The sequence below is a fragment of the Nyctereutes procyonoides genome, unplaced genomic scaffold (assembly GCF_905146905.1).
Source record: "Nyctereutes procyonoides isolate TBG_1078 unplaced genomic scaffold, NYPRO_anot_genome, whole genome shotgun sequence".
Lineage (NCBI taxonomy): Eukaryota > Metazoa > Chordata > Mammalia > Carnivora > Canidae > Nyctereutes > Nyctereutes procyonoides.
In genome coordinates, this window is record NW_026575145.1 from 13,548,417 (window position 1) to 13,565,016 (window position 16,600).

The 16,600-nt window shown below is 47.5% G+C and overlaps 1 protein-coding gene across 2 annotated transcripts in view; it reads right to left on the reverse strand.

The window, feature by feature from the left end:
• Positions 1-9,106: 9,106 nt before the first annotated feature.
• Positions 9,107-16,600, reverse strand: part of NPAS3 (neuronal PAS domain protein 3) — an 841,608-nt gene continuing 834,114 nt past the window's right edge. Inside the window, exons 10-11 of one of the 2 annotated variants that reach the window (XM_055309019.1) lie at positions 15,378-15,493; positions 9,107-13,657 (exon numbers count right to left, since the gene is read on the reverse strand). In XM_055309019.1, coding sequence (XP_055164994.1) covers positions 12,246-13,657; positions 15,378-15,493 — 1,528 coding nt within the window. In that variant the 3' untranslated portion in view covers positions 9,107-12,245. Of the gene's footprint in view, positions 13,658-15,368; positions 15,494-16,600 lie in introns of both variants that reach the window. The other variant, XM_055309018.1, reaches the window with a different exon arrangement.

Below are 16,600 nucleotides of genomic sequence, written 5' to 3' on the forward strand. Positions count from 1 at the left end.
TATCACTAAAATCTCTTCCTTGAGATCTTCACATCCACCCCTTTCATTCCAGCCCTGTCTCTGCCCTTGCCCAGGCCCTCATCCTTTATCACATGGGATATACTACAACCACCTCCTAACTGCCTCTATTTAATCTGGGCTGTCCTTCAGACTGCCATCAGAGTGACCTTTCCAGTACAAAAACTCTATTATGTTACTTCTCTGAATAAAATCCTTTAAACTTCCCGTTGCCTATGGGATGCCATTCAAACTCCTCAGCATAGCATTCAGGGTAGCTCTCTAGCTTGGGCTGCCACTTGTCTACATGGCTCTTTTGTCGGAACAAAAAATGTTGCCCCCTCATCCCCTGGAGGCATATGCAGCCCAGCAGACACAGAAGGAAGGCTTGGGGAGTGGAACTTGTCTTTATGTGAGAACAAGGTGCCCCTCCCTTTGGGAGGATGCAGCCCTGCATGAGGGCACAGGGCTTGGCTTGGCAAATCTTGGGCTAAACCCTTTTATGAACTTATCAGCTGACTCATTTTGTCCCTAGATGTGGCCGTACTCCAGCAGAGTGAATTCTTTGCAAGCTTTGTCTTGCCTCCATAATATTGGTGATGACTCCCAGGAATCTCCCCGTCCTCCCGTGATCCAGTCCTACTTGTCTTTCAAGGCTTGCCTTAAGCATCCTGTCCTCCAGGGAGGTTTCTCCGCCCTCCTAACCTGAATTACCTGCCATTACCCCGGGCGACCCTAGTCCACGGTCCGTGTGCCCGCACATCACTGTGTCATACTGCTGGAGTGATTAACTTCTACATTTGTCTCCGTCTGTACTTTGTGAACAACTTAAGGGCAGAGGGTAATATTTTATTCATCTTTATATTCCTGGCTTGGTTTTGATCGATTCTAACTAAATTAATTGTAGGGCAACTGCCAGAAATGAGGCAAAACACGAGATTCTAAGCTTAGGCAGAACTACAGGGCTTCTGTTTATTGTAAACAATTAAGAAAATAATAGTAGTATTTCACAAAGCGAAACCATTGCCAAACACTCCAGAAATGAATTGTCATTTATTTATGAGCGAAGGCATAAATAAGAAGAAGGTAAATACTGACAGTAGGCAAGGAAAGCATTGGTCTTTCGAGAAGCATATTAAGGGCCTTCGGGCAACGTTAGCGCTGGCCGGGCGGGGAGGGAGCTCTCTTGGGAATAGGGCAGGTGGCTGAGAACAAACTTGAATCAAGCCTAAGAGCAGAAATGGGAGCTTCTGTTTAAAACCCACTTTTGCAATTGACTGGATGTTTGACCTCTGGGCATCATTAACCTCTGTGTCTTAGTTTCCACATCTGTAAAGTGGAGATAGTAGTGCTTTCCTTACTTCAAAGAGTTATAGATTAATCAGTGTCGGGGAAAATGTCTCTAACTTGGGCGACTGTATGTAAATATCCAGAGCAGCATGTAAGGAAGTAAGGTGTAAATACTGAAGAAAAAAAATCTGAGCTTCCTTTTGATGTATTTCAAATGTTAAAAATGAAAAAAATTGCTAATGTCCTCATCCTAAAGAATGCTGTTAAGGAAAGGCAGTTAGATGTCTGTTTTGGGAAAAGATCCTTTTAATGGTTAGAAGTCTTTAATTCTTCCGGGTGACTCCAAAGCCGAGGTGTCTGCTGAGGTTTGTGGATTTGTGCTTGGGACCGAGTCCTCCTGTGTGACTTGATGGGAACCCACAGAAGCTGCTCAGGCCAGGAGCACTGGGCCAGCGTTTGCCCTGGAGCAGGTTGTGAATTAGGGCTTGTATGAGCTTCCTTATCTCTTCCTCTTCCCTCCCCATTGCCCAGCTCCCCTCGGCCAGAGGGGCGGCCCTTACCTGTGATCCAAAAAGTACAATGTTAAGAATTTACGGTCAGATCCTCCCCAGTTTTCTAAAAAAGGGTAGACTTCTCCAAAGGGCCTTCCATTTATTGGCTGGCTTGAGGCCCTCATCAGGCGAAGTGGGGTGATGGGGGGGGGAGGAGGGGGGTGGTAGGCAAGGAAGGTCAAATTGCCAGAGGAGCTCCTGTGGTGCAGGGCAGAGGGGAGCAGGTGTGGGGCCAGGAGGCCCAAGCACCAGAGTTTGGGGCCTTTGTGTTGGGAGAGGAAGGGCGAGGAGAAATTTGGGCTGCTAGGGAAGATGGTGTCCTATTATGGGAGAAAGGCTTTGAGGGGGATGTTTAGAACCTTTATGGGGCCGTGGACTGGGTTAGTTGAATCTTAGAAGTTGAATTCCACTTCCTGTCCTTTGAATGAGTTTATATATTAAGACGGGTCTCAAGGCAGAGCGACTTAACAATAGTCCAGGTACATTCAGGGAACTGGAAGATTGTGAAATGCGAGCAGCATAAAGAGCAGCTGGTATCACAGGTGAGATAGTCCATTGAGCCTTGAGCTGCTCTGCTGGTTGCCTGGATGGTGGGGTTCAGGGCTGGCCAGATGGGGTCCAGTTCAACGACGCCCACCATGTGGCTTATTCCATTTCATGGTGCTCCCTGCTGGGCACCAGCCCTACCTCTTCTTGGATATATTTTGATGTCAAGGAGAGGAGAATCTGATCTTGGGCAGGCCATACATACCCAGGGGTGTCCTCCAGAGTGAGACAGGCCTGGAGGACTGGAAATGCTGGGTCAGTATCTCCCTATTGGTCATTTCGAATTACATCATTTCGCGTGCCTGGCTTGCCACGAAGAAGAACAGAGACCAAGGAGAAAGTTCTCTCGCACAAAGAGATAATGGCAGGCCCCACCGCATCATGGATTTGTACGTAACCCTGTATTCTGTTCAAACTTTTATCTTGAGAAGGCCCTTCCTCTGTTGCTTTGCGAACCGTTTGTTGTTCCTTTGAATTGCGAGATGAACGCGTTATCCGTGTTATCTGAGAAGTCGGCCTATGACCTTACGTGATATGAAACAGCCAAGTAAAGTAGTTGGAGACGCTTTTTGTGCTGTTACTGTGTTTGGAAATGTTGACCTGTTAGAGCCCCAGCAAAGTGCTTTAGATCAGACTCTCACTTCCTGGGCAGCCGGTGCCCCGGTTTGTGTACAGACCTGGGCAAGGTGTGGGAGCTCTTTGCAAGTTCTGTACCCACCTGGCTCGCCTCTTCCCCCGAGGGGGGAGCTGCAGAACAGGCCCGAGCTGGGTGCACATGTGTGGCCATTGTTTAAAAGAGAGTGCACGCCATTGTGCTGCGGCTGCTTCCTTGGCTCTCAGAGAGGAACTCCTTTTTCTTTATTAGTGTTGCCCGAAATGGAATAGTAGAATAACCTTGTGTCTGTTTTTATCTCCTGAATAAGATCTCTGCAGAGACAGTTCTTTGAGGGAGTCCGGAATAATTAATCCTCTCCCCCCCCTCCATCTTTCTCAATGCATTTAATTTAAACTTTCTTAATGAAAACTCATCTCTCATAAATGCCGGGTTGGCCCATTTTGTGTGTGCCTGGTCTGTCCTGCTTTGAGTGATGTGTAAATAAGAGGCAATCTGGTGATGAGTTTTGCTTGTGTGGTGTGGAAGGGTGGAGAGGGAGGAGGGTTTGATGAATAGAGGCAACCAGAAAATGTGCTTGATAATAACATGGCCATGATTGATGTTGTAATTCCTGAAAAATTATCATTGTGATATAATTATTTGTTTATGAACTGTGCCCTGAGACTCCCAAGTTTGTGATTATTCATGGCACAGATAAAACTCTAAAGTCAATAATTCATCAAGGGTATAATGGTTTTGTTTGGGGGAGGTGTGTGTGTGGGGGTCACATGGATATTACATCCTGTTTCTGACACTTCCGCTATAAATCTGAAAATTCCTTCAGTACAAGGAAGAGCCACCTCCTTATCCTCTGCTGCTGCTGCCGCTGCTTTCTTTTTAAGTAGCTTTAATAGTTTGCATATATTTTAAAAACTGAAACTAATTTTGCTTTTCTAGAAAAATTCTTTCAACATAGGAACATTATCTGAGTCCTTCCTATTGGCATATCTCATGACTGCCATATAGGGAGAGATGAACAGAAGAATGAAAACAACTGTGCATTGTCCCCAGAGAAGCACAGGACAATCTTACACTAACCTCTTTGATTTTGATCCATAAAAAGGGACAAAGGGAGACAAAAGGAGGCCCATTCATTTTCAGAAAGTTGATGAGTTTGGCCTCATGATGCCTTCTTGAATTTTGAGTGGATGATTTTACTCAAACATATCAGGAGTCTTGGCACCGCTAACCCCATTCTGCCACCATAGAAGGGCTGATATGGTAGTTTGTCCAGTTTTTCCCATTTCCTTCTCTTGGTCATTTTTTCCCCTGCCTCAGCCCACTGGGAATCTTTGTTGTGGATGTGTTACGTGCCACAATGCTTTCGTAGATACTGCGGCCAGGGCTCACCTCTCCAGCAGGGCAGGGTGAAGTGGTCTCAGAGGGCATGTAAAGTACAATGAGAATGAGAAATGTGTTCTCACAGGGACAGGCTCTTGCTCTCCTTCCATACCTAATGAACTAGTGAACTGCTTTCCTCAAATTGCTTTTTACCTAGGCACGTGCCAACGTCACATGAGGGTTATATACATATAGGAGGTCGAAGACCTACCTACCTTAACCAAGGTGAATAAACCAAGGTGTTCTTGTTGACTAGAGGCTAAAGATGAGATAACAATTTGATGTGGCTGCTAAGAAGTGACTGCACTCTCAGTCTGTTTTAATTAAGGGCTCAGAGTCCTAGGGCACCTGGCTGGGTCAGTTGGTAGAGCATACAACTCTTGATCTCCAGGTTGTGAGTTTAAGCCCCATGTTGGGTTTAGAGATTACTTAAAAAAAAAAAAATACCCCTGCCCGCACCCCCCCCTGCAAAGAGTTCAGAGTCACGAGCAAGAGATGTAATGGGACTTCTTTTCCATGTTGGCACCAGATGACACCTGGAGATCTGTGATTGGCCCAAAGTGCCATATTTTAATCAGACCTCTTATAGGTTGAATTATGTCCTTCAAAAAGTTGAAGTCATAACCTCGGTAACTCTGCACATGATAATGATTTCATTTTCTTCTTTCTACAGTATTGTAGATGTAATTAGTTACAATGTGATCATACTGGAGTGGAGTGGGCTCATAATCCAGTATGGCTGGTGTCCTTATTGGAAGAGGAGAGACCCAGTGGGGAGCATACCATTTGAATACATAGAGACACAGAAGGGGCAGATGGCTGTATGGAAATGGAAGCAGAGATCAGAGTGATGAACTCACAAGTGAAGGAAGTGCCAAGGATTGCCAGTAGCCCACGAGAAGCTAGGAGAGAAACATGCCTACGCTCTCTCTCAGAGCCTGCCAAAAGAAACTGACCATGCTGGCCCCCTGAATTCAGGCTTCTATCCTCCAGAACTGGGAGACAATACATTTGTTTCCAGGCACTCAGTTCGTGGTAATAAGGCAGCCCTAGGAGAGAGATACAGGGGCCTTGATGAATTCTTGTAAACCCAGATGGGAGTGTCCAGACTAGTGAAGGCATCTGCCATGGTGCCGCTGGAGAAACAACTGGAAGAACAGGTGACAGCCTGGAGAGGCATGGGCCTCTGATAGCCATCTTCACATCTTTGAAGGCCACTCAGACAGCAGAGGGCCCCATTTAACTCCAGAGGTAAGATTTCCGCTCAGCATCCTCTAGAAATTACAACTGTCGATTAGTGGGCTAGAAAGACCCTCACCACTCAAATTAAGGAGACATGATTTTTTTTTAAGATTTTATTCATTTATTCATGAGAGACACACAGAGAGAGGCAGAGCCACAGGCAGAGGGAGAAACAGGCTCCCTGCAGGGAGCTGGATGTGGGACTCGGTCCCAGGACCGGGATCACGACCTGAGCTGAAGGCAGATGCTCAACCATTGAGCCATCCAGGTGTCCCAGGAGATGTGATTTCTACCTGAGAGTTGCTAAGATCCTCTGGATGATGCCTCAGTTTACAGCTCACCAGTGAGGATCTGTTATTAAAGGATACCTTCTTGAGCATCTAAGATACATTTACATAGCTGTCCATGGCATATGATGTCAGAGTTTACTAAGTTAGCAACTACTTGGGCTCTTTCTTCTTCTTCCTTTCTCTATTTGATGTGCCTAATTTATTGCTGCATACAGAATAGATTGTGTTATTGACACATATACCCATCCTCCAGCCAACATTTATTGCGGGCCAACTCTGTGCCAGCTGTTTGGACTCCCCAGGGAGGTGGGAATGAACACACTTGTTGCTTTGTCCATTTTGCTATTCCTTTCTTGATAGAAACTCAAGCTATCTTGCAATACCACATGGACATTTCTAGTGGGATCTCTGCTTCTTGACAAGTCATGTTTCCTCTCCTTTCTTTCTTCCTCTCTTCCTTCCTTCCTTCCTTCCTTCCTTCCTTCCTTCCTTCCTTCCTTCCTTCCTCCCTCCCTCCCTCCCTCCTTCCCTTCCCTTCCCTTCCCTTCCCTTCCCTTCCCTTCCCTTCCCTTCCCTTCCCTTCCCTTCCCTTCCCTTTTCACATGTCCTCATCCATCAGTATTCTGCAGATCTTTACTGAGCAAAGACTATTTGTGAATCACTGAGCAAGGCACTAAGGGGACATGAAGGTGAGCAAGCCATGGTTAGTGCTTGTGGTCCACCCGGTCAGCCCCCCTTCTTTATCATGATTCCTTAGGAGATACAGGAAAGCAGGAGCAGCTGAGGGTGATCACTTACCTTAGCACACCAGAGTTGTTTCTTTAGCCTGCTAGTTGTTGTCATTCTTTGGGAATTATGCTCAAGAACAAGGCTTGTCTTTTGTCACTACGTGGTATGAAGTATTGGCAAAGGTATTTTTCTTTCTCTCCTAAGTCTTCTACTCTTTCTACTTTTTGAACCTGGGTAATTATCTTAGCTTGAACAGACTAGCTTCCAGGCTTGACATTCAACATTATCTCTTACCTTCAATGCAATGCCCAGGCCAGGTTGGCTTCAAATTGTTTTAAACATGCTCGGTAGAAACAGGCTTTGTCGAGGGGGAGGCAAAGCTGGGTAAGAATTATGGTCCACAAGGACTACAATAGTTCCTTATGCTCATCTAGAGCATGGCTTCCCTCACATCCCACCTGCTGCCTTTTTTGAAAATTTTTTTTTCTTGTTCCTTATTGCCAAATAAACAAGAATCGGTATTGGCTGGGAAAGAGAAGAGGAAGGGTACAGGGAGCTGGCGACAGATCCTTGTTCTGTCCACGACCTGCAAACTGGAGCCTTGACACATTGACTTGCCGCCAGTCTGGCAAGGGAGAGGTCCTGTGCCTCTGGGAGCTCAGGCCTTGGCTTGGCTGCCAGCCCCGGGGCTGGGGAAATGGCAGGGCTTCCTTGACAGTGGGTCTGAGCCCAGAGCTCGCTTGCTCTCTTTTTGGCCCAGAGATGTTTATTATTTCATTAGTGACATATTTTAGCATTGATGGGTACAAATAAAGGACAGGGAACTTGCTGATACTAAGGGAGGCTTGAGCTTGGGTAAGAAATCCAGGATTTCCACCACTTCCACTGCCGAAGCTCCAGATGCTGTGAGGATTTCATGTCACCCATCCCTGGCCAGCTGCTGCTTTTCAACTCTCCTTGCCACCACCTGCAGATCACAGGGCTGAAGCAGGGTCCAGGAATAAAGTGTTATGGCCAATCAACATTGCCGTCAGCTGACAGAGGGTCAGCCCTAGTGCCACGCTCCTCTAATTGCCACTCTGCCTTGGCAGACAGCCCCCACCCCCCGCCTCCTGTCCCCCCGCCCCGGACAAAGCTCTGGAGGCCACCACTAAGAGCCAGCTTCGGCAGGGCCTACCAGACTGAATGGCTTGGGTAGGCTGGCTTCCGCACCCACTCTGTTCAGGATGGAGCTTCCAGCCTCATCAGGTTTTGACCTGTCAATCTTGCTGTACTATATTCTTCTGACTCTCGGGAGCAAAAGAGCAGGAAACATTTTGGAAACACAGGGAGAACCCAACTGGGTGTTCTTAATTACCTTCTCCCTATTTCCAATTTCCAAGTATTTATTTCAAGGACCCGGAGAGGACAGGGTGGAGAAACCTAGGGCCCTACCACTGTGGCCACATTTCCATATCCACTAGTCTGATGCCAGCCTCCACTAATAAACAGTACCCTCAAATTGGCAAATGTTACTGAAGACTTAAACTAGGGAGTGACATTTACTATGGTTGGTGGCTTTGGGACAAAAGTGTTTGCCTTCTGCTTCAGCTCAACCTGTTCCTCTCTCTTCATTTTCTGGAGAGCACAGAATTAACTTGTGACCCATCTGTATCCTTATCTGGGAGATAGCAAGCTGAAGTTTTCTTTCTTTCTATTTTTCTTTCTTTCTTTCTTTCTTTTTTCTTTCTTTCTTTCTTTCTTTCTTTCTTTCTTTCTTTCTTTCTTTCTTCTCTTCTCTCTCTCTCTTTCTTTCTTTCTTTCTTTCTTTCTTTCTTTGTTCTTTTTTTCTAGCCAGCTGACCTGCCTTCAAACGTGACAGGCTGCATGCGCGCGCTGACCTAACCAATAACAGCACAATCGTGACTTAGTCGCTTGTCTGGAGAAAGAAAATACATATTTAGTATAAAGAGACGATATAAGCAATGGAACAGTTGGTTATACATTATAGATTGTAATAAATGAAAATATCGAGTGCATTTTCAATGATTAATGTATGAAAACTGTCATCACTTACTGTGCATTAATCAAGAAAAAATGCACACTTCCCGTAGTGGTTACCATGCAGGCCCACTGTTCAGCTTTGATAATGTGCATAATAATGCTCAGTATGACAATGAGTTGGGGTAGCTGAAAATTTAGGATGGTTGCAAGTTTGGTGTAGTATTTGGATTAGCATCTTAATCTGTGCCTTGTCAGCCTCATCATGACACAAGCTATGCATTTTTTTTTCCAAAACTAGCAAAAATATGGATGCATCTTTTTTTTTTCGAACTTTTTAAGAAAAAAAATCAATAGTAATGACCAAGGTACCTGCTTAAACAAATACTACCAGCACTCATTAGTTAGGATGGTTACATGTAAAAGAAATGATGCCAGATAGTAACAAATCCAAGAGAAGTTTATTATGAAAATGGCACCTGCGGATGAAAAAATTAAGTTACATAAAGACAACCATGTATGTGACATGTATGAGAATCTACAAAAGTATAAAAAGAACCCTGTTGTAAATGAAGTATGTACATTTCTGATTTGCAGCATTATCAATGGTCAATGAAAAAAAAATGTTTCAAAATAAGCCAGGCACTCAGGAAGTTAGGTCCGGTTAGCTTCACACAAAACAAATGTACCATAGCTGTCGCTTTGTAACGTTTTAATTTTTTTTTATATATATATTGTAGAGTTGGTAACACTGCTAAGATTTTTACGAACAGAATATCCCTTTCCCCATTATTCAGCTACTTGGCACCAGTCTCCTCATAAAAGTTTTCATATATTTGTACAAGAAATAGTTAAAAACACAGACACAGTCTTCACAGGTAATGAAGTGTTTTTTTTTTCATTTTGTAATTTTAAACACTATGGATTTAGACAGCAGCTGTGATTATCTGTTAGTTTAAATCACCAGAAATCATTTTGACACAACACAGAAACATTTATAAAAGAAAAAAAAAAAAACAGCTGTCTAGCTGTTCTTTGTAGCTGATAGGTGCATTCCTTTGATTGTTCGATAGCTAGAGTAGAGCTTCCAAAATTAATCTTTAAATATCATGACTGGCCTTCTTCACCTTCTAAACCTACTTAAATCCTTCAAGTAAGCTCACTATTAAAATTTGTGGCATTTCACTTCTTTTAGTTATTCTTATTCCACAGTGATGTGGGCCCGACTCATGGCATCAAAGGTCCTAGAGGAAACCACGCAACACAGTGATATTCAAAGGACAGCCGAATTACTATATCAGCATTGCACACATAAACAAATATATATGACAGTTCTATATTCCATTATCCCCTCCCCTTTTGTTTTTAAAAAATGTGGGTTGACCTTTGAAATAATTTTCTGTCTCACTGGTAATTGCTTTATATATTGCTCCATCAGCCAACCTGGAAGGAAACCAAAGAAAAGCACCCACTGCTTAGGTAGAGCACAAGGGACTCTGGGAATGTTAACAACTGAGGCTCTGTGGCATCAATTATTTAAAATATCTGAGCGTTATTCTTCAGTGCTTTGTGTTGCACTCCAGAAGAAAAAGTCATACCCAGAACTCCATTGTGGGAAAAATGGCTCCATTAACCTTGAGCTAGTTAAGAGTCTTTTTATCTCTGAGAATGAAAAAGGTTTTGGGGAAGGGTGTGGGGGGGGGGCGGGGTAAGGGTGGGTGGGTGGAGGATAGATTGGAGGGAGAAGGGGAGACAAGAGAGGGAGGGACAGGAAGGAGAGGTCGGGAGAATATACACCAGCAAAGCAACAGCAGGGATTTTAAAAAGTGGAACGAAAGATTCACAGACAGTGGAAGCAGCATAGGGTGACGTTACAGAGGAAGGCCACCACACAAAACTCACTAACCCCCAAGAATCACTGATTCACTAGGACTGCAGGAATGGGACTGGACCACTCCGGACTAGAGAGAGAGCACAGAGAAGACAAAGGACAAAACAACTACATTAGCTTAGTATATACTGCATATAGCAACACACATTGAAACTGCAATGGGGCCGACAGCCAAGGACACGTACACATTGCACACGTTACAGTTCTCACATCTGTTATTAGATGCCTTAAAAACAGCTGCCAAAGATGGAGTGGAGGAAGAATTTATACTTGACAGTCATTTGGAGTGTTTGACACTACACTGATTTCTGGCAACAAAGACAAAATAGGAGATTTTTTTTTCTTTTTCTTTTTTTTTCTTTTTTTCCTTTTTTTCTTTTTTTTCTTTTTTTTTTTTTTTTTTCTTTTTTTTTTTTTAACTTAATGTGCGGTTTTCAGTTGCAGTTATCTGTTTGAAGCTTATCAACCCACTCTTTAGTTTTAAACCGTACTGGTTTCAACCTAGAAATAAGAGAACCAAAGGGGAAAAAAAAATGCCATCAAATCAAATCAGTCCCCCCAAATACAACCTTCCCTTTTTTTTTTTTTTAGCAAGAAATGAAAAAGAAATAAAAAAGATGTTAAATATCTTTTCCTTCGTTTACTCTGAAGTGTTACTGAAGTCGCAAAAAATTAGCCTCAGTTAGACTGAGAAAAGGAAAAAAAAAAAAAAAAGAAAAGAAAAACAGCTCAACAAAAGGCAGTATGTACCTAAACTGCTCCTCAAATCAGCTGATTGAGTTTTCCAAAGGCCCCTTTAAAAAGGGCTTTACTGACCCATTAAATTTAACGTGAGGCTATGTTTGTTAGTTGGGAGGTAAAAAATTTTAAGTCCTGCAGCAAACGTTAATGAGGGCTTTGTCTTAACTAACCAAGGAGACTGCAGCAGCGGACTCCAGACCAGGACAGAACACATTTTTTTTTTTTTTTTTTTTCCAAAACCCAGCCCAGGAGCTGCATTTTGTATGAAGACATTACAGATTAATAAATGATAGCACCATGGTTTTAGAAATTAAGTTAATGTTTCAGTAATTAACATTTAGTCCAACTTTTTTTTTTTTAAACATTCTAGTCACAGGCCAGAAATTAAGTTTAAGAACCCAAATTATTTTTATGTGCAAGTAAGAAAATCTTAAAATCTTAACCATAAAAAGAGAATCAAATTCTGCATAAAGTCCTAAAATACTATCCCCCTATTTTTTAAAGGAATTAGGAACCAGAACCAAAACCAAAACAACGAAATAGAACAAAACAAAACGACACCCCATTTCATCTGACTTAGTCAAACAGGGCACATTGTTTATGCTTGTCTCTTTCAATCTTGATCACATCAAGATCTTGGTGAAGAAACCCGATGGTTGTCACTTGAGAAATCTCTTGACCACAAGACTGAGTATTCTATGGCAGAGGCATATACACATTAAAGACATCTTAATAAAGACGCAAAGGAAAGCAAAACAACCCAACACACATCTCAGAAGAAGACAAAACGGCAGGCAACGGGTCATCTGACTCTCCGAAGGCAAAAAATAAACAATATCTTTACGGGAAAGAATAAGTCAAGGTAAAGAAAGAGGGGGTGCAAGGGGGCCGCGGTGTCGCGAGGACGCCGACCTGCTCGAATTCAAAGTGCTAGAATCAAAAGGTCTGAACGAAAACGCCGACGACGCCTCGGGCGGGCCCGCGCGGGCGCCTCAGTCCTCCTTGCGCTCCAGAGTCTGTGCCGCGTGGATGCCGTTGCTGTAGACGGGGAAGGGCAGCGTGGAGAAGAGTCCCTCGGCCGTGGCCGTGGTGAACACGTTGCCGCCGGGCATCTGCGTCAGGCTGGCGGCGCTCACGGCGCCCCCGAACGGTCCCGACATGTTGAGCCGGTGCACGTGGTGGTAGAGCATCTCCATGGGCGTCTTGGGGTCGAGGCCGAAGCCGGGGCTGTTAACGTCCACGAAGTTAACAGCGTGCGCGTTGGGCAGCAGGTTGCCCTGCATGGCCAGGGTCACCTCTGCGGGCGCGTAGCGGATGGTGCCGGTGGTGTAGACCCTCTGCGCCGCCGTGCTGGTGGCGGCCAGGGTCCCCGTCACCCTGTGCACCAGCGGGAGCACGACGTTGCCCGCCTGCAACCTCTGCAGCGCCTCCAGGTCCCCAGTGTACAGCAAGGAGTTGGCGGCGCTGGGGCCGCCCCCCGCGCCCCCGCCGCCGCCCCCCGCGCCCCCGCCGCCGCCGCCGCCGCCGCCCGCCCCGGGGTGCTTGTCCCGCGGGGACGCCGAGAGCGGGGGCGACAGCGGGTCGGCGGCGACGGGGGCCAGGGCCGCGGGGGCCGCGGCGCCGAACTGAGTCTTGCGGGCGGCGGCGCCGTCGGCGCCCGGCGGGGTGAGGACCGAGTCGGGGATGGCCACGTGCAGCCCCCCCCCGCCGCCGCCGCCGCCGCCGCCCCCGCCCCCGCCCCCACCCTGCGGCGACGGGAAGTGCTCGGCGCTGGGGGGCTTGGTCATGCTGTAGGGGGACTCGTTCCTGGAGATCTCGCGGTTGGGCGGGTAGTTCCAGATGCTGCTGTCGTTGTCGAAGTTGATGGGTTCCGAGATCTCCGTCTTGATCTTGAGCACCGAGGCGCTGTGGGGGGAGGACAGCAGGCGCGGCGGCTCCACGAGGCCCGCGTCCAGGCCGCCGGGGCTCGACGCGCTGGACAGGCGCCGCCTGCTGGCGCTGCCGCCCTTCTGCCGTTTCCGCCTCTTCCTGCGCTTCTGGTGCTTGCTGGAGGCCTGCGCGCCCGCCTCGCCCGCGCTGTCCGAGTCCTTGGCGCTGTCGGACGTGGGCGACTCGCAGTTCTGCAGCCGCAGGTCCGACTCGCTCTCCACGTAGCGCTCCACCTTGATCTGCATGGGGCCCAGCGCGCCGAAGCCGTCCTCGCCCGCCTTGGGGTTCTCAAGGTCCGAGTGCTCGAAGCTGTCGTCGCTGTCGCGGCTGTCGGGGTTGCTGGAGCTGCGCCCGTCGTCGTGGCAGTGCGTGTCGTGGTCGCACGCGTTGCCCGACTTCTTCCGGTCGGGTTCCGGGTCTTCGCTGTTCTCGGACTGGTTACCCTTCTCGTCGGACTTGGAATTCTCGTTGTCCTCTGCGGGGGGCGGGGGGAGGGGAGACAAAAGACACCTCGTTAGCAGGGCGGGAGGGCAGGACGCACCTGCGGGGGGGGGGCGGGGCGGGGCGGGGCGTTGGCCCACCTGAGCCGCTCCCCCACCTTCGCTGCCTAGAGCCCGGGCCTTCTCCCTCTGCAAGGCTCCCACTAGCCAGCGGGCCCTTTACTCAAAGTGTGGGCGCGTTACACATGCACAGTCCCAGCCTTTCACCCAAGCCTGCTAAATCAGATTCTGTATTTCAGCAAGATCCCCCGGGCGATCGTTTGGCACGCTAACCTCTGGGAGGTCCTGCAAACAAACAAACAAACAAACAAACAAAACAACTCGGGGCATCAGAGCCGATGATCTGGAATGAGAGGTTAGCGACACAGAAGCACGGTGGTGTGCAAGGTGGCTTTCTACAGACGTCTGCACTTCCCGTTGGTGCATGTTTGTTCATGACTGAAAACCACACTCCTCGTTCCTGTTTTTCTCTGGAGCACTTAGCCGTGCAGGGAATCAGGTGGTGCTTATTCTCATTCACCTTGATCTCTTCCCCCGACTACACTATAGGCTCCACGGGGCGGGTGGCGGGATTGTTGTCTTTTTTGTTCCCTGCTATGTTGGTAGGTGAATAAGGCGCAGAGCGTGTCTATTCTGGAACTTCTGCCCAAGTAAAGAACTGTCAAATGAATTCAGTTTAGGATAGGAAAACAGTCAAGACCCTCTGCGCTTTTCACCTCCTTCCGCTTCCCTGAAGCTTTGTCTAGAGTAGAGGGATATGGGCGCACAAGCCTGGAGAGCAGGTGCCCCTAAGGATGGAAGGGTGGTGGTGGTGGGGGACCCCTAGCCACCTGGCACATTAGAGGGAGATAGATTCTCCCCAGTAACACAACTCAGGACATTTAGGGATGATGCTGATTTTGTGGCTCTGCTGTGATGCTTCCGGAAGGCGGGCTGTCCTGCAACCTTGGACAAATCACGGAACTACTTCATTTCTGTGGAAGACGTTGGGTCAGAAGAGGCTTAGGATTCTTTGCAGCTGTCAAACTCTGTGAGTTCTGTGCTCCCTGGCCCTAAGCGTGTCTGTGGAATGGGGGCTGGGGATTGGAGGGAAAGTAGATTTTTAAATGAACTTTCCCGAGCCCCAAAGAACTACCAGAAAGTCTGCTTTCCAAAGAACCCCTTACCTACGCCCTTAAGTATCCTGCTTTGGAGGCTCAGCCCCAACTCGGGAAAGATGTGAATATCTGGGGCTCAAAGGTACAGACTGTCTTAGAGACAGCGAAATAAAGTGGCTACTGCTTCTGGTAAAGAGGCCAAAGCTGGCTGTGAAGTCAGGGCAGGACTCCCGTGTGGCCAGTGGAGGGCTGACACTGAGTGATTGCTCAATCAAGCAGGCTGTCTGTAGGCTTGTATATGTACAGGCATGTTGGGGTTATATTATAGAATAATGTGTCTTTGTGTATAGATACATCCCTTACCATACGTATGTATGTGTGTATAGATGCCACGTACGTATGGGTGGGGACAGAGGTATGTGGTGATACATAAACATACACACGGATGTACAGAGAGGGAGAGACTCAGTATCGATTTGATGCGACCTATGTGTCTGCATCCCATGCAATGGTGGCCCTGGGGCCGCCGCCCACCCCTGGTGTTTGCGCAGGCCGGCCGTGAGCGTAGAACATGGAGAAGGAGGAATACCTGTAATACCTGAGGTATCTTTAGAGTCTGATTCAGAGTCGGATGTCTCCGAAGATTCCGAAGTTTTCTCCGGCAGGTGGGGGAGCTGTGCGATATCCATGGGTGTGTCCTTGTACTCGGGATTACTGCGGGCGAGGGAGGCATTTATCAGGAGGGCGGACACCCCTTCTCCACGGTTTGCTTGTGACCATCGCTCCCCCCCCCCACCTCCTGGCCCCAAACTTCTGGAACTTAGAGAGTTTAAAAGACTACGCGAGAAGCCATTTCTTAGGTCCTTATGGGACTTCTCCTGAGGCTGGGATTTCCTGTGCTGGGGTGCAGCTGCACCCTGCCACGAGGGCTGAATACCCAAATGCCACAGGAAAGCCACTAAAACGCTTTTAAATAATCAGGTGGCGCCGGGGACCAGGGCATTGCGCTGCTTGACATTCCTCCCAGTCTAACACATGCGGGGGGCGGGGGGTGGGGGGAGAAGTACTCTCAGCTATTCCTTCCCATACCTCCTGGTGTGCCCTATCTCCTCTTGGGCTCCTAATGAGTCCATTGCCTCAGTACCCTTGTCTTGGTTCCTTGATGGAGCTTCTCAGCTGCTCAGATGGCTCCAGAGCTACTGAGGGTGGGGGCGGTGTGCCGAGCCCCTGGCGCCTAATGATCTGACAGATGCACAGGTGCACCTTGGGATGCATGGATTATGGCTACTGAACTGTCAACACACCCATTACAATCACATTTTCAGCCGTTCATGTGGTGTACACCTGTGGCTTGTTAAGCTGGAACTCTGATTGCAGTGGGGAGAGTCCCAGTGTGAAAGAGGCCCTAACAGAATGGATCTAACCCCATCTGCACAAATGTGCTTAATTTCTGTTCTATTTTTAATTCAGAAACAGGCCTCTTCTGGAAAAAGAGTGTGTGTCTGGTCAGTTTGAGCTAGCTATCTTCTAGAAATGCCACCTTCAAGGCCAGCCCAATGTACTAGCAAATGTGGGCTACTGTAATCTCAAGACACAAAGAAAGCCTTCTTGCCTCAAAGTGGAAAATGCCTCTTCTACCCTCCAGGATGGCTAGCCAACCAGATGATGATTACGGATTCATCTGCTAATCTCTAGTGAAATCCCTATATTTGAGAGTCACTGCTTCAGTAACTGCTCTAAAGCGGCCAGTGTCGCGGGGAGGGTTAATTCACCACGATGGATTATCAGGCATTTACTCCTTAGTGTGAATTAGCTTCAGGG